We start from the raw sequence: 23,505 nt of genomic DNA, 5'->3' as shown, positions 1-23,505 counted from the left end.
TCGCTTTTCACGTGCCACTTGCAGCCTATCTACTTTCTTTACTTTCGGCTTCCCTAATTAGGAATTGAGCCCCCAGTCCAGCTTCCCTCCTTCGAATTGGAGCCAACTATAATTTCACTTCAATTTACTAATTAATATCAAGTCCGATAATGCCTTTCATGGGCTTTTTTTATTTCTTGCTTTCTTTTTCAAATTCAATGTTCCGGTTCCCCCTCCAGCCACATCCACACGCTTACCATTCCTTCTGCTCCCTCCTGCCTCTGGGCTCTTCCCTGTCCTCTTTGCAGTTCCAGCTCTCTCATAGTGTGGTTTCTGGCTCCATCTTTTATAGAGGGTGGGAATGTCAATTGGAGTCAGGTGTGCATGGTTGTAATTAAATGCCTGACCTTATTAGTGGGACAACATGGTGGATTCCCATAGGGAGTTATGACCCTGTTATTCCTATGGGAAATCTTCCTTTCTCTTTGTCTGTTTTTCCTCGTCCTAGTGTTTCTCAGGATTGGGGAGGGAGAGATTAGGTGTGAACTCGAATGCTTGAGGGTATAAAAGGGGGGGGTGATGGAAATTACAAAAGGGACGAATATCCTGTCTCCCTTTTGAACATTTTCCCCTGAATTCTCTACTCAGTTGGTTGTCCCTTATTATTATGTCTCCTGAATTGAGTTTTGAGAGAGATGGTATTTCTTTGGTCTTTAATACAGTAGGACCTTGGGGAATAAGGTGGGAACATTCCTTGAGGTGTTCACATACCATTCCCCAACAGTCTGTGTTATTTCTACAGAATACACAGATCTGTTTAGGGTATTCTGTTTGTTTTCTCTTTCATCCACTGGTCTCAGGATTTTTCTTTTTACTTTGCACACAGGGTTTCTTAGATTTTCCTTCCCTATCAGCTGGTATTTTATTGGCTTTGGTATGAACAGGGCGAGCTTGGAATGATTCCAGATTATTTCTTCCACTTAATGTACCCTGAATGGAGTTTTCTGATAAGGTGATGGTAGGATCTATTTCATTCGAAGTGCAATGCCTTGCTTTATGTCCATATTTCCTATAGAAAAAGCAAGGGACTGACCCAGGATTGAAGAGTGTTAGTTGCTCCCCATCTGATGGAATGAACTCCTGAACATGGTCCCTGGTTTTACAGAATATAAGAGGGTTTATTTTGGCAAGAAAGGTGCTCCTGGATTCGAGTGAAAAGGTTGGTATTTCGTTGGGGTTTTCTGTGGTAGATGGTTCTAACTCATTTTGCCTTATATAAGATTGTTGTAGGACATCTTTCCATTACTCATTTGATGGATTCAGCTCACCTCCCCTGTGGATTGATGGTATGGGAGATAGTATATCTTCATAATTAATACTGTTGTTCTCCCTTTCCCACTTGGGATCCTCCTCTTCTAGATCTTTATTGAGGAACTCTGGATCTCCCTAAAGTTTGAGTGTTAATTGTAGAATTAGAGGAGGTGTGTTTTAATCTTTCATAGAAAAAGTATTCCTGCTCTGGGTCTATATTTCCTGTACGAGACCCATACCTTTCCTCAAAGTAGTTACAATCATCATTGTCCTCTCCTTCCTTTAGGGAAATTTCTATTTCATAATCATCATTCTGACAAAACAAATATTTCTGGTTTTGTACAGGACAGATTGAAATATCTTCCTCCCTAGCTTTTGTCTCAGGTGAATGCATATCACAGGTTTCTACCTCCTGATAATGAGTCCACAGGACAAGGGCATTGGACCTGTCAAACTTCCCACAGGTGTAACAGGTACTCTCTCCCCTAAGGGAAGTATCAACCATTTCTGATTTATCATTTGAGGATAGAGGTGGCCCTAGATTTTCTCTCTTATTGGGATATCCTACTTCTAGATTTGAATTGATGTATTTGGTGGGAGTTTTCAAATCTCGGGCTTGTATCAGGATTGAAGGTTCCTTATCCTTCTCTTGGTAGGATTCCTCATCCCATGGAAATTCCACCTGTGGTTTTGACTTTATTAGATGGAAACTAGAGACAGTGGTTGTATTTGCCTCTGGTCAAGACTCGCATGAACATTTTTTTGGGGTCTTTCCTTGATCTGGTGGCTTCTCTGCTGTTCTCCCATCTCTTTTCCGAAGGCCTATTTGGGAAAAGGTCTCACAAGGAGTCTCATAAAATAGGAGTCCCACCAGTCCATCTCTCTCAATCTGCATTGAGGCATGAGTCGAGTTCAAAAGGGCCAGTTTGAATTCCTCTCCTTTGGCCAGGAGCGGTAACATCCTTAACCTCCTCATCCATTTGGGTTCCCCTAGGGGTATAAGGTACAAAACAGAATGAGTTGAAATTCCTGCCTTAACTTCTAAGGAAATAATGATTTTGTCTATGCCAGGAATTTGACAGGCACGAGGGAAGAAAAGATGATATGTGTTACCTTCCCCATTTTTCCAGATTTGAAGGATGGCTTGCTTGGTTAAGGTGAGAAACTGGATGCCTACTGTTTGACCTATATCATGGAGGGGCTGTCGTGTTAGGTAGGTCACCCATTGATAGGAAAGGAGGATGAAGTACTTTGTTCTTTAAGGAAAAGACTGTCTGACTCATTGTTGAAGGGCTGTTATTCCTTCACTGTCTTTCAAAGGTTCTTAATAAGTTTGGTCTCCCTTTATGTATTTGGGTTCACAAATTTGTCTCAATTGGGTTGTATCCCATTCTGACACCATACGTAGCGGTGGCATGGTATCACAAGCAGAGACTGACACAATGGGTACAATTTGTAAAAACCTTTATTTAAATGTTTGGGATTGGAAAAATTCCTATTCTGCCCTTTAACTAAGATGGGAGTAGGCTCGACCATCAAATAATAAATAACACAGTCCTAGTGGAGTCTGTCAAATCAAAATGGCCTATGCTAACAAAAACCTAATGCCTGCCCTTTCTCTTGTACTAAAAGCGTGAAAAGGAAAAAGTTCTACAAAAGGGAAAATCAGTGTTCAAATGATAATGTGGTTGAACCAGCTCTCCTCCCCACGTTAGGCCTCACAGAGTAAGGCGATCCTTGTAGGCAGGATGAAACACTCTGGCTCGATTTTTCAACACAATATATATAGTTGAAAAAGCTGTGGATCGAGGCCTGCCTCGCCTTCCATGCTCGAGACTCTTTCCCTTTCTTCCAAAATAATGTCTTATTCAAAATGTTCCCAAAAGATCTCCCTCTGCCGGGCTCAGACCTTTCACTACACAGTTCTTTTAGATCTCCCCCTGTCAGGCTCAGGTTTCCTACGATAAAGTTCAACAAAAGTTGCAAGACGGCTCTGTTTCCCAAGCTTATTTCACTTCATGTCTCTCTCTGTCGGTCTCGGACCATTCACAGTAACTTTCAACACAAACCTCGGGTCTCCCTCTGTTGGGCTTGTATCCCTTTTCGGATGTCGAATAATTTCAAATGTGCGTGGCTTATTTGTCAGACCATTGCAGGACCACTTTGACTCAAAGTTCACACAGCTTTATTATAAAACTTCTTCAAACGCAATTCTCATGTAGGTTTCCCTCTGTCGGGCTCGAGATTGTTTGGTTCGCAAAGGTTATTACAGTTCAATTCCTTTAGGCTTCCCACATTCGGCTCATGCCTTAACATAGAGTGCTAAGAGTCTTTCAAATGGGCATACTTTCATTTTACGCTGGACCACTCGAGACTCTTTCTCTCCCAAAATAATGTCTTATCCAAAACATTCCCAAAAGATCCCCCTCTGCCAGGCTCAGACCTTTCACTGCACAGTACTTTTAGATCTCCCTCTGTCGGGCTCAGATCTCCTACGATAAAGTTCAACAGAAGTTGCAAGTGGGCTCCCTTCCCTAAACTTATTTTACTTCTGGTCTCGCTCTGTGGGGCTCGGACCCTTCTCGGATATTGAATACTTTCGAATGTGCATGGCTTATTTGTCAGAGCACTGCAGGACCACTTCGACTCAAAGTTCACACAGTTTTCATATAGCTTTCTTAAACATAATTCTCATGTAGGCTTCCCTATGTCATGCTCAAGCCCGTTTGGTTCACAAAGGTTATCACAGTTCATTTCCTTTAGGCTTCCCTCATTCAGATTCGAGCCTAAAGACCGTGCACAGAGTCTTTCAAATGGGTGTACTTTTGTTTTCCTCCAGAACACTCTGTTACTTTATTTTACATTTGCTCTCTCTTCAGTGGCTTACCGGGATTTCCACTCTCTGTCCACGAGACTCACCCAGATTGCACAGTGCTGGCGAGGAACTTCTTTGGAGCTCTCTGGGTCGAGGTCAGGGTCTTCCCACCTGCCCCTCAGGTAACTGGGCTTTCCTACTTGAATCCAAGGCAAACGAGCCCACCAGGGGACACAGTGAGCATGCTACAGTCCGACGTCTTTGGTCCTTGGGAGACTCAGCTCCTCTGTTGCAGTGCAGCCTCTCACAGGCACTGGGCCAGTGCTTCGCCCCTCCGTTCTTCTCTGGGCTCTGTTTAAAGTTCCTTCTGCTCCCTCCTGCCTCTGGGCTCTCCCGGTCCTCTCTGCAGTTCCAGCTTTCTCATAGTGTGGTTTCTGGCTCCACCTTTTATAGAGGGTGGGAAGGTCAATTGGAGTCAGGTGTGCATGGTTGCAATTAAATGCCTAACCTTATTAGGGGGACAACATGGCAGATTCCCATAGGGAGATATGGCCTTGTTATTCCTTAGGGAAATCTTCCTTTCGCTTTGTCTGTTTTTCCTCGTCCTAGTGTTTCTCAGGATTGGGGATGGAGAGATTGGGTGTGAACTCAAAAGGGAGGAATATCACGTCTCCCTTTTGAACATTTTCCTCTGAGTTGGTTGTCCCTTATTATTCTGTCTCCAGAATTGGGTTTTGAGAAAGATGGTATTTATTTGGTCTTTAATACAGTAGAACCCTGCGGAATAAGGTGGGAAAATTCCTTGAGTTTTTCACATTACTCTAACATGCAGTCCTTATCCTTTCCTGCAGTCCCTCTCCTTCACCACAGCCTTTCTCCTTCTGTACGCTCCTGATCTTGTGCCATTCCTTCTCCTTTGTCACAATCCTTCCTTCTCACAGTGCCTCTCAATTTTCGTAGTGCTTTCCCTTTATGACAGTCCTTCTCTTTTATCTCAATCAGTCTCCTTTATTGCAGTCTTTCGCCATAATTCTCCATTATCGCTGTCATTCTCCTTTTCCACAGCCTCCCCCCTTTTCAGCAGTCCTTGGCCTTTTCCACAATCTTTCTCCTTTTCTGCAGCATCCTTTTCTGCAGTCTTTCTACTTTTCTGCAGTCATCCTCCTTTCCACAGTCCTTCTCCTTTGCTCCATTCCCTCTCTTACACTACCGTTCTTCTCCTTCGGTGTACTCCTTTTCCTTCATCAGTGCTTTGTCGCTGTCCTTCTCTTTTATTGCCGTCATTCTCCATTATCGATGTCCTTTTCCTTTTCTGCCATCCTTTTCCTTTTTCGTCCTTCTCAATTTCCAATGTCCTTTTCCTTTTTTGCTCCTCCTCTCCTTTGCCATAGTCACCCTTCATCAGTCCTTCTCCTTCATCAGTTCTTTATCAGACATTTTCCATCGCCACAGTCTTTCTCCTTTTCCACAGTCTTTCTCCTTTTCCACAGCCTTACTACTTGCCACAGCCCTTCATCTTTCCCACCGCTTTTCTCCTTTTCCTTAGTCCTTCTCCTTTGTCACCTTCCTTTGTCACCCTCCTCCTTTGTCATTGTCCTTGTTCATTGTCAGTTATCCTTCATCACCTTTCTCATTCATCAAAGTCCATTTCTTTCATGACAGTCCTTGTCCTTTCTCTTCATCAGCCCTTCCTTTTGTCCCAATTGTTCTCTTTCCTCATTGTCATTTTGTTTTCTCGCATGCTTGCTCCTTTCTCAAAGTACTTCTTCATCAGTCTTTCATCATTGTTAGTCTCCTTCAGCAATGTCCTTATCCATTACTTTAGTCCTTTATCAAAGTCTTTCTTTTGCTTCACAACTCCTCATCACATCCATTCTCTGTCATGACAAACCTTCATCACAGTACTTCCTCTCCGTTAGTCCTTCATGTCTGTCCTTCTTGTTCTTCACAGACCTCCATTGTTGCAGTCCTTCTCCTTCAGCATAGTCCTTTTCCTTTGTGGTGGTGCTTCTCTTTTGTTGCCTTCCTTCTCCTTTGTCACGTTCCTTCTCCTTTGTCATGATCTTTCTCCTTAATCCTAGCCCGGCACAGTCTTTGGGCCTCATTACGACCTGGGCAGTAAGGGATTACCGGTACTGGTAAGGGCACTGGTACCGGTAATCCCTTACCGCCCAATTCCGAGGTCTCTTTGCGGGGCCTCCCTTAACGGCTGGTTTTACCAGCCGGCAAGGACGGGACCCGCAAAGGGACTTTGGAGGTAATTACGGTACCGCAATTTGCGGTACCGTAATTACCGTCTTCCCAGTTCCCTCAAATGGGAATGGGGAAGGGCCATGGTGAATGGGGAATTACCGCCCCTGCAAACCTTGGAATGGGGCGGTAATTCTGCCATTCACCAGGGCGGAATCGGTAGTTTACCGGTGGCAACCATGGCGCAAATAGCGCCATGGTTACCGCCTGAGTCATAATGAGGCCCTTTGAGTCAGTAACAGTCTGCCCCTATCTCTGCCTCATGTCACTTCATCTATTTGTATTCCTCTTTTCCCCCTCCACATTTCCCACTTTGTCTCTGTGTCTCCCTCTGTCTCTCCCCATCTCTATCCGTCTCATGTATGCATTGCAAAATTACCTTTATTAACACACCATTACAAAAACAAGGCAGGGAAAGGGAAATATATGGGGATCTTGGCAAGGGGCTTAAAACTGATTAAAGGGAGGAAAAGGGGAAAAGCGGTCATGGGTGGAAAAGCATGGACAAGGAGCGGGATTGGGGTGAAGCAAGGATTTTATGGGGTGGCATTTGAGAGAAAAAGATCAACAAACACATTTATAGAAAGACACTACGAAAGGGGCACCTTCTGTCTCCATCTGCTATAATGTGTGCATAAGAGTAAGAAGCGCACCACAACTTCAACCGTTTTATCACATTCGCAGAATGTGACTATAGGCACCTTGGTTCATAGTCATTTTTTCGAATTCAAAAATGTCGAAAGTCATTTTTCCGAAAAAATAATGTTGAAAAAAAAAGTCGCTTTTTTTTATACATTTTTTTATTCGAAATAGGGGGGTTCCCCCCAAAGCCCCTTTTTAAATTTTTTTTTTGTTTTACCCATTTTTTTTTATTCCCGGACCCCAAAATAAATATATAATTTTAAAAAAAAGGAATTCAACTTTTTTTTTTTTTTTACATTATTTTTTCGAAAAAATTGTCTTTCGACATTTTTTTTTCAAAAAAATGATTGACCACCAGGCACCTTGCCACACATAGAAGTCATATAGCCTAAAAGGAGGCATCCCAATGTAAACTGTGTAAATAGCTTCTGTGGAGAATCCTGTGGATTCCCCACTAAAACCATGCCTTAAGTCTCCTCCCAGGTGTCCAGGAGAGGGCCGACACTACTGATCCCAATCCTGGGGGTTGTGTACTACGGGAGGATCACCTGAGTCGAGACAAGGCCCAGGGCGGTGGGTTGATTTCACAGGGCGAGACACAGTACTTCTCCTTGGATAAATATACTCTTGCCAATGGGTTAAAGGAAGTATTGGCTTATTGTCAATTTAAAATATCTCAACCTCTTGCTAAAGATGGAAAGATAAACTCCCTGGGTATGGCCCAACAATGTACCATATTTGAAGAACAAGTCTTTTGCCTCCATAAAATATATTTCGAATGGATTGTGTCTTGCCACGTATTCCTCACCTCATGATTTTCAAATGCTTTAGAAAAAAATGTCTCTTGGCAGAGGGTGCTGTGTGTGAAGACGGTTGACTCGATGTCCCTCGAGGGCTTCCATCTCGGCTGACATCATTATCGAGTACATATATCATGCGCAGCGCCCATTGGCTTCAGTTCCGTTTTCCACAAATGCTATTACTTTGAGAATGATAGCGTCTTCAGTTTTCTACAAAAGCTGTTTCGAGATGGCCTCGTTTTCAACTCCAACTACTCCAGGGATGGGCTTCAAAAAGTGCCTAGATGGCGGACTAAAATGTCCAACATGGACCTGCATAAAATATGCATCTGCTACCTAGGTGTCGAGCATAAGACAGCCGACTGTCGATCCTGTCAGTCAATGACAGGTAAGGACTTAAGAGTGTAAAGCCAAGATTTCAGTGGCTAGGATTGTCCCCAAATCCCCGTCCACTCATTCGAAATTTGGCTCATCCCACAATTATTCATCTTATAAAAAATGTTTAAAAAACGATCCCACTCGAGGAGCAGTCACTCCTCTACATCATCAACGAAATCGAACAGAAGGCATAGATCACCCTATCCTCCTTCTACTTGTCTTGCTCTGAAATAAGGAGCGTAGACTGCCCGACTAAATTGTCCCCAAAAGATGAGTGGGAACTCTTCAGGAAGAAAATGTGCAAAATCTTTGAGTATCAGGCCCCGTCCTCCTCAAAGCATAAGAAAGTGGCCATGCTATGGTCGATAACAAGCATGAGGCCAAGGCGAAACCCTGCATGCCCTCGAGCCCAGGTCATAAGCCTAAGACTACTCGAGAGTCTTTGAGTACTCGATGAGACAAGAAATCATAGAAGAAACCGTTGAGTAGAGGGACAAGACCAAGGTCAAGCCGTCGACACCATCGACACCACTGCCATCGACGCCGATGAAAAAACCATCAACGCCAACTGTAAATACTTCGTCTTTGGCTCAAAAATGTCAGGAAAAGATTTTTAAACCTCTTTTCAGATCCTTAACCTCAGTTTATGAGGGCTGCGAAACATCAGATGACACATTACCAGGTGGTCTTCAGTTGGATACCCCAGGTATGCGTAAAGATACTAATGTCCCGCAATGCTTCATTTCAGAGGAGACCAGGGTTAGAGAGCTACACAACACCCTACAGACAGCTAGTGGGGTAGACACCTCCCCAGAGCCAGATTGTGGGAAACAGGACCCAGCTGATCATGCAGATGCATCATACATAACCCTAATGTCCAGAGTGGTAGAATTCCTAGGATTGAGTAGACCAACTCCTGCATTTGAACAAGACATCCTAACTTACATATTAGACAAAGGTCCTCAAAATGACCCTATTCTACCATTTCATGTGGCACTCCAAGAAAGGCTAGCAGCAAACTGGAAGGCTCCAGATTCCAGCCCAGCAGTAAACAGACATCTGACAAAACATATACAGACCATCCAGTAGCGACCCTGGATACCTATACATCTGACTCCGGAAAGTCTAGTAGTGCAAGCAGCTACATCTGGCTCCAAGCAAGCTGAATACCCAACCATACCACCTGACTCATGGGCAAATAAAATCTTTACTGGTAGCAGCATGGCTTTAAAGTCAGCTAATTCTACAAGTGCCCTTGCAAAGTTCACATTCACCTTGTGGGACTGCGTAGCAATGGCGGCTGATCACATCCCTGAAGGTGAGGAAAGAAATGGCTTTATGAACCTGATAAGGGATGGCAAGGAGGCCATGTGTGAGTCTCTGAAACCAGGTCTGGACACTATTGACAGCGTCAGCAGGGCCATGGCGGCAAGCACTGTCATACAGAGATTTGCGTGGTTGAGGAAACCAGGCTTTGATGTATAATCCAGATGCCTTAACATGCCCCTTGATTTCTCTAATCTATTTGTTAAAAAGGCTGATAAAAGCCTTGGAAAGCTGCAGACCTTTATGTGCCGCCGTCAGGCAGCCACAGCCTTTTCACCCCAGCAGATCATCTTGGAGGCGTAGGTCCTTCCACTACTGTTCTACTGTTGGAAGAGTGAGATGACAGGCTGGTCAAAGAGAACAAAGAAGATTCCCTCATAGTGGACGAAGGAGAGGAGCAAAGCACGCCCAAGCAGCAGCATCTTTACCATCAGCCACTGCTTCAGCAGCCTCAAAACCACTCTGGTCTTGACTCACGACACCCCGGTGGGAGGCAGTCTGTCACAGCCTCTGATAAAATGATGAGATATTACTTCAAGTGCATGGGCCCTGGAAACAGTAGCCTAGGCTTACTGTCACCCCTTTATACAGAGACCTGGGGATCATCCACCAGGAAGCCATTCGCTAAATGTTCCAGATCCATTCCTGTTGCAGGAAATGTTAACCCTGCTAGTGAAAGGTGCTATTGAACCAGTACCTGTGATGGAGAGGCCCAGAGGATGGTATTCTGTCTACTTCCTAATCCGTAAGAAGGACGGAGGACTGAGAGCTATCTTGAAAAAGTTCCTCAGGAAGGACAAGTTCAAGAGGGTCACACTTTCTCAGATCCTTCAGGCTCTCCAGTTCGAGGATTGGATGGTATCGTTGAACCTTCGGGATGCACTTACTTTCATGCGCCAATCCATCACAAGCACAGGAAGTACCTGAGGTTCTCCCTTGGCGGTTCTCATTATCAGTTTTGAGTTCTGTCATTCAGGCTGATCTCCGCCACAAGGGTTTTCACCAAGTTGATGGCGGTGGTGGCAGAGAGTCTCAGGAGAGGGGGGATTCACATCTTCCCCTACCTGGACGATTGGCTGATCAGGGCACGTTCACCCGAACAGGCCCAGAAACATCTCAGCATCACATGCCACTCCCTCCACAGTCTGGGCTTCTCCCTCAGATTACAAGAAGTCACAGATGATACCATCTGAGAGACTCCAGTTCATTGGAGTGGTCCTGAATGCATCCTTGAAGAAAGCCTCGTCACCGGAGGGGAGTACTCAACACATTCTGCAGATGGTCACCAAGTTTCAGAGTGCCCAGCATCTTCCGGCCTTTGACTTTTTGAGGTTGCTCAGCCTCATGGCATCCTGCATTTTTCTGGTGCCAGAGGCCTGTCTGAGAATGAGCTCCCTTCAGTGGACCCCCAGAACCCAATAGTCCAACTCTCAGGCAGAATGCCATGCCTCCTTCAGGTTCCAAGCAGAGTCGCACAGGAGCTTCTGTAGTGGGCCTTCGAGGACAACATTCTGAAAGGAGAACCTTTTTGGCAACCATTGCCAGAGATAACAGTAGTGACGGACATCTCACTCACGGTGTGGGGAGCCCCCGGCAACGATCTGACAATCAGCAGTCGTTGGTCTCCATCGAAGTCCAAACTCAAACTATACATCAACCTTTTGGATCTGAGGGTAATCAGACTAGCGCTGAAGGCCTTTCTGCCCTCTGTACGGGGAAAGAATGTCCTGATAATGACAACACAGTGGCCAGGTAGTACCTCAACAAGTGAGGAGGCATAGGATCACTACTACTGTGCAGAGAAGCAATGTAGCTCTGGTTCTGGGCAATTCAACAAGGAATCTCCCTATCAACAGTTCACCTAGTCGGAGATGAGAACATGGCGGCGGACTCTCTGAGCAGGCAGAGAACAGTTTCCCACAAGTGGGAACTAGCTCATGAAGTTCTTAGAGAGATCTTCACCCTTTGTGGAACACCTCAAGTGGATCTGTTCGTAACCAGTGTGAACCGGAAGTGCAAACTGTTCTGCTCCAGGACATTTCCTCTAAGAGGAGCTCTAGGAGACATGTTCATAGTGGACTGGGAATGTCCATTCCTGTGCATGTTTCCTCCAGTCCCCGTCATTCCTCACATGTTCAGGAGCTTGAGAAAGTTCAGGAAAGCCATGATCCTAATTGCCCCAGATTGGGCCATGAGGACATGGTACCTGGACCTTCTGGACATGCCCATCTGCCCTCCAATACATCTTCCACAAAGATAGAGGACCGTCTCTCGCAAGCGGAGGAATGGGATCTCCATCCAGAGGTCAAGACATTCAGCCTTCATGCATGGTTTCTGAGAGGCTGAGGTACAAGGATTGGGACCTCCCGGATGACGTACTGGAGATTTTGCTTTCACTCAGAAGGCCAGCAACAAAATCCTTATACCGTTGCTGTTGGAACTAATTCTGCAGCTGGTGTAGGGAGATGTGCACCCTTTTCAATGTGATACACCTACGGTGTTATCGTTTCTACTACATCTGGAAAATCTGGGGCACCAGATTGGAACAATCAAGGGTTATCTAGAAGCGCTTTCCATATTCAAGCGCACCTCGGAAGAGGCATCCTACTTCAAAATACCCTTAATAACTCAATTTCTTAAAGGTCTCACAAATGTGTTTCCTCCTATACCTTTCCAAATCCCAGCTTGGGACCTTAATTTGGTTTTAAGGTTTTTGACGTGTGCTCCCTTTGAGCCTCTCCATTCCTGGCCTTTAAGGATGCTAACTTACAAAACTGTTTTGTTAGAAGCGATAACATCAGCCCGCAAGGTGAGTGAGTTGCAGGCATTATCTTGTAAACCTCAGTTTACCACCTTTTACAAGGATAAGGTTGTCCTTACGGTCAAACCCTCTTTTCTACCTAAAATTGTATAGGATTACCTTTTAGCACAGAACATTGTGCTTCCGGCCTTCTATTCTCTGCCTTATCCTGGCAAGGAAGAGGAACGATTTCATAGACTCTATCTGAGGAGAGCTATAACCTTTTATGTTTGAAGAATGGCAAAGTTGCGACAACGCAACCAACTTTTCATTGGATATACAGGACACAAACCAGGTCTGTCAGTCAGCAAGCAAACCCTATTCAGATGGATAATTGTGGCTATTTCGCAGTGTTACAGGCTAGCTGGGAAAGATCCCCCAGAAGGCTTAAGAGCTCATTCCACTAGGGACATGGCAACTTCCTCTGCCCTTCCTCTGTGCGTTTACCTGAGGTCCGTCTGCAGAAGCAAGCCAATGGAAGCTGGAGAGAAGGAGAATCTCCCTTTTGAGGCTTTATCGGAGACACCCATACTCTGGAGCGGTGTGGGTCCCAAAAGAGCTTGTAGCAGCAGTAGCAGAAGTCAGAAGGTCGGGAATTGGAAGCAGCCCAAAACCGTTGTGATTTCGAAGTCGTTGAGTGAAGCTCTGTACTCCAAATCACTTAAAATACCTTGCTGGTAACTGTACCCAGCGAGTTCACACCTGCATAGAAGTTAAAGCAAATGAAAGCGTTCGCAGTCATGGGAAGTCCTGCTTAACACGGAATTGTAGCACGCGTATGTTCAGCATTAGAAAAGTGCTCGCGTAAGAAGAAATCTTTCCTTTTCCCATTGTTGCATAACAAGCATTACCAGATAGGTTGCATGTCTCCTATTAAGTTGGAGAACGTTATTGTTAATGATTTCAGATGCCGTAGTCGACTTTCCCAAAGTGTTACAAGAACATTCAACATCATACAAAGGTATTGTTTCCCTGTAAATGTTAAAGCAGGATGCTGCCTGAATCAAAAGGTAACACATGTTTATAAATTGAAGTTATTCATCAAAAGGTGATCGTATATACCTAAATCTGTTTCTGAAGGGAAACCTGAATTTTGTAACCCTCAGAACAAACTTTTTGATAATTGCAGAAGTTGTTGAAGTCACGGAAAGTATACACATTACCCAAGCCAGTAGACAGAGCCCTCTTAAGGTTAAACCAGCCAAATTAAGAACTGAACACTGTGGTTTTGAAATTGTTGTAGCTGCTGTACACCCAGGGTTCTCTGATACAAGGGTGACAAGGTTATACAAGGCTGGAAGAGTGGTAGTACAGCTGTGGGGGTAACTACTGGAAACAGAAGGTGTATTTAAAGCTGGGGAAGCCAGCTGGGTGCTTGTTAACATAACTAATGAAGAATCTGTGAAGCTGAGACTGGTGAAGCGAGGAGAGAGAAGCAGTCCAAGAGCTCATACAGATTTTTATCGTAGCTGAAAAACTAAAGGGAAAGGCAAAGAGCCTTCCCTTTCTTATAACACAGAGAGAAGAGTGCCTTGCCAACCTGTAGAGGTCAAAGACTCATGTATAAAGTTGCCTAATACATTTTTAAAGCAAGTTGCAACAGAAGCAGCAGAACTGTGGTTGTTTATAATTTCGTCAGACCATTTGTAATTGGATGTAGTTGAAGTAATAGTAGACTGTGAGGCAAAGGAGCCTGCTTTTACACTGCCATGTGTAAAAGGGAGTTGCTCAGGAAAAGCAACCCCCTTAGAAGACGCATCCTGACAAAAGGTATTCACGACCCCGCAGAGGTTACACAAGAAGAATTGTCTTTCAAGTTGAATTCGACCTTTTGTTTGGACTTCTATTCATTCTATCCTGGAAGGAGACTGTCCAGGATTGCCATTGGTACTGTGCACTTTGAGGAACTTGGAAAAGGGATCTTTTGAGCAACCGAAGAAGGTATTGTAAGCAGTAGATTTTTGTTTGTGTGAACTTTTGTTTCTTTGGAACTTTGCACCAACTGACTTACAACTTTATTTTTCCTTGGAAAAAATTGACTTTGAACATTCCTCGGGGAATGAGATCTATCGAGGACAAGTAGAAGTCATCCTAAACACTGGTTATTTGATAATCTTTTATTTATGTTGTTTATGCTTTGTTTTGATTGTTCTGTTGTTTAGAGTGAGGGCCAGTTTTGTGTATGCTAGGAAATTTGCCCTTGGATCCTAGAAAAGGTAGGGAATTCCTTGGTAGAGTATACTTATTTAGGTTTTATTTGCACTTTTTCTTTGAAATAAAATGTCAAATACTGAGAGAAATACAAGCAGTTGACCCCCTCACATTACAGCCCCCTCAAACTTCCTTCCCTCCTTTTGTATGCTAAATGCCCCATGATCCTTCATCCCCATGTAGCTTTATGTTTCAAATACCAACACAGCCTGTGGCATTTATCTGGGTTACCCGATACTGCCTCCCTCCTCAGATTCCATAATCTATCCATCACTTCCGTAATGGAATCCTCAGTAATCGACCCAACGTACCCACCAAGGCCTGCCAAATGCCCTTCATGCAAGCATCCAAGTCCAAAATATCTATTATTGTAGCTTGGTGTAGGCCGACCTCCAGCTCGCAGTTTACCCAAGCTAGCCAGGATCTACCTCTACATTTACTTAGCATGGAATTATAATTGCCAGCCCATATTATGACATCTCCAATCAAATTTTGTGCAACTAGAAACATTGGAAGGGAAACATGACTTCTCTTACGCATTTAGATAATAAACATTTGCCATGCTAATAGGATGGCCTTTAAATTGAAATGAGATGATCACAAACTTACCTGCTTCATCAACTTGCACCTTATACACCCCATGGAGGACTTTGCAAGCCACTCAAGACAAAACTCCTCTGGAGTGGCTTGAACGGTTTGTTCCAAATATCACCCATCCCATCTCCTAGCTTGGATACCGCTGCTGTAACCAAATGGGTTTCAGAAAGGAGTGAAATTACAGAGTGTGGTATGCAAACATAATCGTGAAGTGTGGGAATAGCTAATCATATTTCATTCAAATATATGGTATTGTTTCAACATTCTTCATAGAACATATGTGACCACAGTTATGTTGAAGACGATAAATAAGGACTTGTCGGATGCGTGCCCCACGTGTGACAGAGGTCCGGCGGGATTCTGGCACATGATATGGGAATGTGGAGTAATAGCTGAGTATTGGGATAAGGTGATCAAGGGGGTGAACGAATTGCTGGGGACTAAGCTGGAGTGCAACCCGGAAACTTGCATTTGAGGAATCCTCCCAGGAGGGAAAAAACATAAGGTACGGAACAGGATGAGTCGATTCCTGCTGATATTTGCCAAACGCTGAGTGGCGATAGCTTGGAAATGCCCACAGGGTCCGACAATTACTATGTGGCAGGGGGATGTTCATAGGTGGGGTATAGCAGAGCTGACAATACTGCAGAAAGCGGAAACTGTGTCGGAAGGGGAGGTAGTGACAATACACTGGACCCAATTGTTGAACGACCTATCGAAAGCCAATGATTTGAAACCGCATGAAGGGATGAGGGTTGAAGGTGAGAGGTGAGAAGGATAGAGGGAGTCACCACTACAATGGCCAGTCCACTGTGAAATTTCAGAGCACAAATAACAGTTTACTGTTGACTATGAGGAGAAAGGCAACGCCCTAATGGATCAACCAGTATATGAAGATATGGGGTGGAGGTGGGAGGGAACTGTGTTTTTTTTTGATGTTGTGGTTGTATGAAAATGCTAATAACAAAGTGTTTAAAAAATATGGTATTGTATTTGTTCATTCTTGGAGGTTTTAGAAAACATTTTCTTTTGTTTTTGGATGTCATTAAACAGGCATGGAGGAATGTGGTTTAATTATTTCTATATTCAAATATTGTTTGGGTGTTCCCATTCTTTCCTCATTGTCGGTCTCCATTAATAACCTGCATTATGTACTTTCTGTAACTTTGTGATGCTACTTAGAACTATGTGTTGAGAAAGTGCTTTAGTAACCATTAGAGAAGGCAGTGAATACGCTTTGGTGCATCTGTTCAAAAGCTACTCTATGTGGGCTCCTAATATTCATTTTAACTTGCTTCATGTTGAAAACAAATCTTCACAATGCTAACATCTTCATGTGAGCTACATTACAACAGAAATATTAGTGTTCTCTAGATAATGTCAAAATCATAACAGTTATAGAAATATGGTGCATACACATTAACAATAAGGAAAATGAAAAATAATATTCATAATAGGTAAAGATGTAGAATTAGTGTTTACAATTGGCTAATCTATGAACAAATAAGTTACAATATAATGCTATATAAATTTGTAGAGAAATAGGGGGTAAGACAAGAGTAAAAGAGGGAGGTCGGGAAAGGGATTAATAAAGTGAAACTATCATATAGGTAGACCAAAAGAGAGAATATTAATGGTGGTTTAAAATCATTCCCATATTTAACATGGATGGCTCATTTTTTAAATTCCATGTGCACAACTTTCCCTAGATGGCCTTTTGACCTAAAATAGACATTTTCTTACTTTACTTCTTTAAAGCTACATTATACTCTTTTATAGACTTTCCCCTTGATTTGGCTCCCAAAGGGGGATATCTTTTATTTGGTATCGCAAACAAATCCCCACTAACAGTCACTGATTTGTGTAAGCCTTGGTTCAATAAAGGTATTTTTCTCATCTGTCATCTTTTTCATTCTAAACTACCTATCCTCTTCTTATCCAACTTTAAGAATAAAGATAGTTCCTCCTCACGTTAAACCTCACGGAGTAAGGCTATCCTTGTAGGCATGATGACACCCTCTGGTTTGATTGTTAACACTCTAAGCAGTTCCAAAAAACGTGGATTGAGGCCCGCCTGGGCTTCCACGTTAAAGTCTATTTCTTGACTTTTAAAATTGTATTCCAATGTAAAGTTCACAACGGTCCCCCTCCTCCAGACTCAGACCTTACAGCACATAGTTCATGTTGGTCCCCCTCTGTCAGGCATAGACCTCTCACATCACAGTTTAACACAAACTTGCAAGGGGCTCCCTTCCCCAAGTTTATTGTACTTTGGGTCTCCCTCAATCGGGCTAGGACCCCTTTTGGATGTCGAAGACTTTGAAATGTGCATGGCTCTCTTTACAGACCACCGCAGGACCACTTTGACTCAAAGTTTACATTTACTCTTGCTTAATTCACTTATGCTGTTTGTTCACTTTATAGCTTCAAACAATGTACCTTTCACATAGACTTTCAAATGAGCTACTTCCTTTCGCCGGATCAGTTTATTACCATTATTGCTGATCTCGCAGCTGCTTTTTACCACAAAGTTCATTCACAGATCTGCCTTTCTTTGCATCTCATCTTCATGCGTGCAGCCTTCACTTGCAATATACTGTTGCTACTTCATTCGCTTTAACACGCACCAGTCTCTCAGGTCACTTGCCAACTTACCAGCTGTATGTGCTTCTTTCTTGTTTTGCTATTTCCAATTCACGAGTTCAGGTTAGTACACAGGTTTGGCCTCGCCTCCCAACCTCTGCCGTTCACCTGGGAGGGTCGCTGGTGTCCTTGAAACACAATGCAATCTTCACTTGTGGGATCTGGCCTTCTCCACATGTCTTTCACGGTCTGTCAGAGGCAACGACCTCCAAGATGGAACCCTTGGGGTTTTCGGCCCGCTGCTCTCGTCCCTTGGTACGTTGATCTACTCCAGTAGGTGTGCCTTTGTCTTGGAAGTTCTACTGGTACTCGTGTTTTGCCTTGCTGAGATTGTGTCTTTTGGTGTTGCCTTTCATTCGTGTGAGGAGAACTAACTGGTATCAGGTGTTTGCATTTAGAGTAAAGTGCCTGACTTTGCCTGACCCGATTAATGGGACATGTCCTGTACGATGTGAGAGAGTTAGTCTGGTTACTCTATCACCCTCTTCATCGGCACTGTGTTTGTGTTTGGTTGGGGGGAGTTGGGACTTCGGAAAATCCTACAAAATAGGGTGGGGTAGATGAACAAAAAAGGGGGGAATACTGTGTCTCACCATCGGCTATTTCTGCCCCACTCACCGAAGACCCCTCATGCAGGTGATCCTCTCACACTGGTCCACCCCCAGGAACTGGATCCAAAAGCGATGGCTGTGTCCTGGATGACAAGTCCCCGAGGACTAGCGGGTGAGACACCCTTTGGTTTCTCACAGCTCCAACAAGTTTTTGAATGCGATAATACTGCTGATGCCGAAAATACAGTTTGTTTGAACACAGTCAAGGCAAATAAAAAATTCAGCACTCAACAAGAAGAATGTTTTAATGCAGACAGGACAACGTTCAAAGGCCAAGTGTGTTTGAATACAGACAGGGCAAAGTATGAAGATAAACCCCAGTCAAATGTAGAAGCATGAGATGCCAATGCATGGAGAAGATTGAATACAGATTACCATAGACAGATATGCCAAGTACCTAATGGTATATGCTGTTATAGTTTAATCAAGGAACTATGATAACTAAAGAACTGTGAAAATCATAAAGAATTGATGGCAAGCGAGTACACCAGGCAGCTGAAATTATATGACAATTCCTGCCAGGAGAGTATACCAGGTGATCTATAAAGTTACAAGAAGTACTACAGAAATAGTGTTACATAACTTATTGTTTAAACAAGAACTTTGTGAATCCATCAAAGATCCAAAAGCACTGTTAACTAAAGAGACATTATTTTCTGTAAGTCCAGTGAAGACACAAATGAACTGTTATCTAAAAATACATTTTTGCCATCCTATCTACAAACCCAGGGGAAGGTAACCATCCTCTGGATCCAAGGGTCTATACCTTGGAGAACATTTTTCGTTGGAAATGTTTTTTTTTATTTTTGATACTTTTGGTTTTAAACTATTTGTGCCAACATCAAGACTCAGACATTTCCTTGCACCCTTTGTTGTTTTGTTTTAGTGCAAGAGTCATGTAAGGAAGGCATGGTATCAAACAGTAAGACAGACACAAGTGACCACAGTTCAAGGGTGCTTTTCGAACTTCAATTGGGTTTGAAAAACACCTATGTAATCCTAAATCTAAAGATGGGAGCAAGCTACGACCATCAAATAATAATAATGCAGTCCTAGTTGAGTCTGTCAAAATAAAAGGGCCTATACTAATAAACCTATTGCCAATCCTTACTTCTAAATACAAATAGTGTCGGGAAACAATGTTATGCAAAAGAAACGTGTTCAAGAAATGGTATGTCAGGATATTCAAGCTGTTGGCTTCCCTTCCCTGTATTTTCAGCACGGGACAATGCGGCACATTCGAGCTTAGCACAGTCTCTGGCTTCTCCAGCAGGAGGATGCAGTTAAAAACTTCCATATCAGGGCCTTCTTTACCAAGTCTCTTTGTCATTCAAAGTCTCTCTTTTCAGAGGGCCTGATGCAACACGATAAACATCAAAGTTCCTTTCTTCTTTGAATTTCACATATACAACTTCTCGGGTGATTTACTGTTCACCCCGGGTCACCTTCTGGCGGGCTCAAACCCAGTTTAACGCAAAACCTTCAATTGGTCTCCCTCTGTCAAGCTTGGACCAAATTCATGTACTTTCCAAACATTCTCCATTTCATCAATATCGAAGACTTTCGACTGTGCACAGGATTTTACCTGACCCATTGCGGGACCACTTTGATTCACATTTATTCCTTCTCTTTGAATTGGTCTCCCTCTGCCAGGCTCGGGCCAAATGTATCCACTGTCATTACTTCTCAGCTGGATACCTTACGGAGACCTTCAATCGACCACTCTGTCAAAGGTATTGTAGCTTCAATCACTCATCAGCAGTTTTCGCATCTCTTATCACACGTTTTAACAATGTTCATTCCAGCACTCGCCACACAATGTTGCTGCTTGCAACTTTGGCTTCAACACACACCGGTCTTGTTTCGGTCTCCCTAACTCACCGTCTGTGTTGACTTCACTGATGCTGCTTTGCCCTTGTAGCCCAGGACAGTACCACAATGGCTGGTGATTCTCCCTGCCTTGATTACTGATGCGGGAGCCTCGGGTATCTCTGACACACAATGCAGGATTTTTCAGCTGGTTTCCTGGTCTAACGCTTTCCATACTCGAGGTCTCTGGAAAGTAAGGGTTCCTTGTCGAAAAGGTCAAGGAATTTCCCTCCTTGCGATCCCCTTGTGTTTTGCCGTCTCCCCTCGTGCGCAGCTGCCATCTCAAAACTACTGTTTCCTTGTGTACTTTACCTCGCTCAGAGTGTGCCCTCGTGCTGCGCCTTTTATCCATGTGGGGAAGTATAATGGAAGTCAGGTGTGAGTGATTGTCGATAATTTAATTGCCTGACCTAGCCTTATCATAGTATTGGGACATGTCAGGTACACAGCTCGGGTGTTAGTCTGTTTTCCCTTATAGTGGGCTCTCTGCGAGAAAGTGTTTGTGTTGTAAAACGGTGGTGGGGGTAGAGTTCCTAAATATCCTACCGGGTAGGGTGGGGTAAAGATGTTACAGGGAAGGGTATACCGCATCTCATCATCCAGTGTCCCACTCCCTGAATACGCCTCACCGAGGTGATCCTCCCGCACTGGTCCACCCCCAGGAACTCAATCCAATAGCAATGGCCGTGTCCTGGCCACCTGGATGAAAGATCCCCAGGGACTAGTGGGAGAGACACCTTCTGGTTTCTCACAGTCAGAATAGGACATTTTGGACACAAGGACGGCTTTCTTTAAGAACTGACATCCTGACACAGACAGACCCTTAGCTTTAGTTTCTAGGTAGGGAAGTTTCTCTTTCGAATAGGACTAGAGAGGTATTATCCCAACCCCTTTTTATTCAATAAAATGTCTGATTTTGAGAATATGACAACTTTGTGTCCGGCTTTCATTTCTAACTCCTCTCAAACTCCCCAAAGTAGGTGGAAATGTCGACATCTCGGAAGCTTGCCTTCTCACTTCCTTTGCAATTTAATGCAGTGAAGGGTCAACACTAACGCTTTAATACATTATTTTGCACTGTATTGTGGTGGGATTATCTGCTTCTGTGCACAATCTATTTTGATCCTCAAAATTGTTTTTTAGAAACTACTACATGCAATATTTGGAAAGATCTGCATCCGTGCCACACTCCTAGAGATATTTTTTAAGACAGTCAGATTCCCGGGATTACAGTATGCAGGTACCGTAGTTACCAATTGTGGTAATCACTTGAAACAATCTCCCAATCTTACAGTGAGTGTCTTGGCCTTTTATTCTCTTCAGTCATACAACTAACCTTCCATCCTACCAAATGTATTATGGCCACAACATAATTCCAGGAAGGTGGCCTCTGAGAAAAGAAATTGTAGATCTTGATGTGCAATGCATTTACTCAGGCACTGTTCAATGTCTTGATGTCCCTTTCCTGTGAGTTTAGAGGCTGGAATCAGCCTAATAGTAGCAGAAAACATTTACATTTTCCATGTTGGCTGCCTCCAAAGTTGACTTGTTCAGACACTGCCACGGCTCTATGGGGGATGAGGTTGAGGACCAGTATGTTTTTTGGGTGCTGTAGGCTAACACCCTTGTTTGCTGATCATTATTTTTGTTTTGAAGAGCCGAGCTTTGGCAGATCGAGATTGAGCAGGGCAAATTTGACAATCTACGTGAGAAGCTGCAGCAGGAGGAGGCAGCGCTGGAGCAGCAGCGCACAGAGGAGGCAGACCGTCGCCTGCAGAAGAAGGAGACTGCTGACCAACAGGTGAAGCGCAGACAGCAAGCAAGCATAAAGTAAGCACATGACACGTTTATGTAGTTTTTCTTATAAAATGTTTTATCCCTTGGCATGTTTGTACCATTTTGTAGTGCTATTGAAAAGAGCATTTTTGTGTTTTTATGCAAACATCAACCGATTCATATCAGTTTTACGATGCCTGGACTTTGAGGACTATCTTCATTCATTTATGATTTTTGAAATTTTAGATGGTCCTTTGTTGGTAGATTTTACTGAAGAAATTGATTTAACCTGGTTACAAGATATGTGTGAATTTTGCAAAAGCAACATTTGCTTTCATGATGAATGTTGGTTGTATAATTTGTCACCTCCCACAACACCAAGGGTTAGAACCTCGTGTGTAGCCCCTCATCCCGCATTTTAGCTTCCCTTTCGCAGGTGAGTGGCCTCCTTTTACTCTCCCCCTGCACCGGTTTAGACTGTGTGCATGCCCCTTGCCCCCACCCTTGACCCCTCACCCAAACCCGTTTTGTTGGAGGTTGCCATGGCGTGATCCCACCCCCAGCCTCGATCGGTCCATAGCCCCCGTAACAATCACCATGCTAGCGCAGCCCACTGCCTGTTGCAGCCTCTGCGGCGAAGGACTCCAAGGCAAAGGACAGCCCCTCTCTGAAGCAGCTCAAGATTGTGCCTGCAGGTGTCAGCAGAGGAAGCCGGTAGCCATCAAACAGCAGCGGCCAACAAGATAAGTGGGGTGCAGTCGGGGAGGGACACCAATCACTGCACTCAGTCAAACTGACCCACTTCTCTCAAAACATATATCCATGGTTGCCCACGGTAGTATGGTATTCATGTCCTGTATCATGCTGTTATGTGAACTAGCCATCCTGAAATACTCTTTAACTACAATAAGATTTCTTTCCTTCACCCTCAGGCTTTCAGCCTTCCTTCACCTATCAGCCATGGTCAGCATTCACCTCACTTACCCAAGTTTAACCATCTTGTAACCAGCCTCTTCTAGGTAGTATTGTGAAGCCAACCTTGTTCACTGTGAAGATTAGCTTGTACCACATCCAGACAGCGTTGCCAACAACCAACGATACTACAATTTCCCCCCTCTGCATACACCTCTCGAACTCTAACCAAGAACAACCATACCCTTTATGGCACAGTGGGTGTTAGGCAAGACTGTATGCCGTACCCTGTGAGAGACTGCACCAGCCTTGTCCTCTTGGCAATAGTTAACCCAACCTTTGGTATAAGCATGTACTACACAAGTTGGTAGAGTGACTGAGCAGCCAGGCTTATCTCAAGAGGGGTCAATGTGAGCTGTAGGGTTGCAACACAGAGTTTCACAGTGACAGGTATTTAAATAAACACTTACATTCAAGGTTTCTTGGTTACCTTATTTATTAATTGAACAGTCAGTTGAATAAGCCGTCCTTAGAAGGGATTAAATATGTAACACAAAAATATACGATAATAAATGCACACTCTCA

The 23,505-nt window shown here is 43.8% G+C and overlaps 1 protein-coding gene across 3 annotated transcripts in view; it reads left to right on the top strand.

Annotated features, from left to right (window-relative positions):
- Positions 1-23,505, top strand: part of CFAP74 (cilia and flagella associated protein 74) — a 2,332,202-nt gene that overhangs the window by 542,397 nt on the left and 1,766,300 nt on the right. For all 3 annotated transcript variants that reach the window (XM_069610170.1, XM_069610172.1, XM_069610171.1), the window contains exon 8: positions 21,889-22,062. In XM_069610170.1, the coding sequence (XP_069466271.1) occupies positions 21,889-22,062 (174 nt within the window). The remainder of the gene's footprint in view (positions 1-21,888; positions 22,063-23,505) is intronic.

This window comes from Ambystoma mexicanum, chromosome 8 (assembly GCF_040938575.1).
Source record: "Ambystoma mexicanum isolate Mex_15411 chromosome 8, UKY_AmexF1_1, whole genome shotgun sequence".
NCBI classification, from domain to species: Eukaryota; Metazoa; Chordata; class Amphibia; order Caudata; family Ambystomatidae; genus Ambystoma; species Ambystoma mexicanum.
This window is presented reverse-complemented; position numbering and strand designations above follow the sequence as displayed.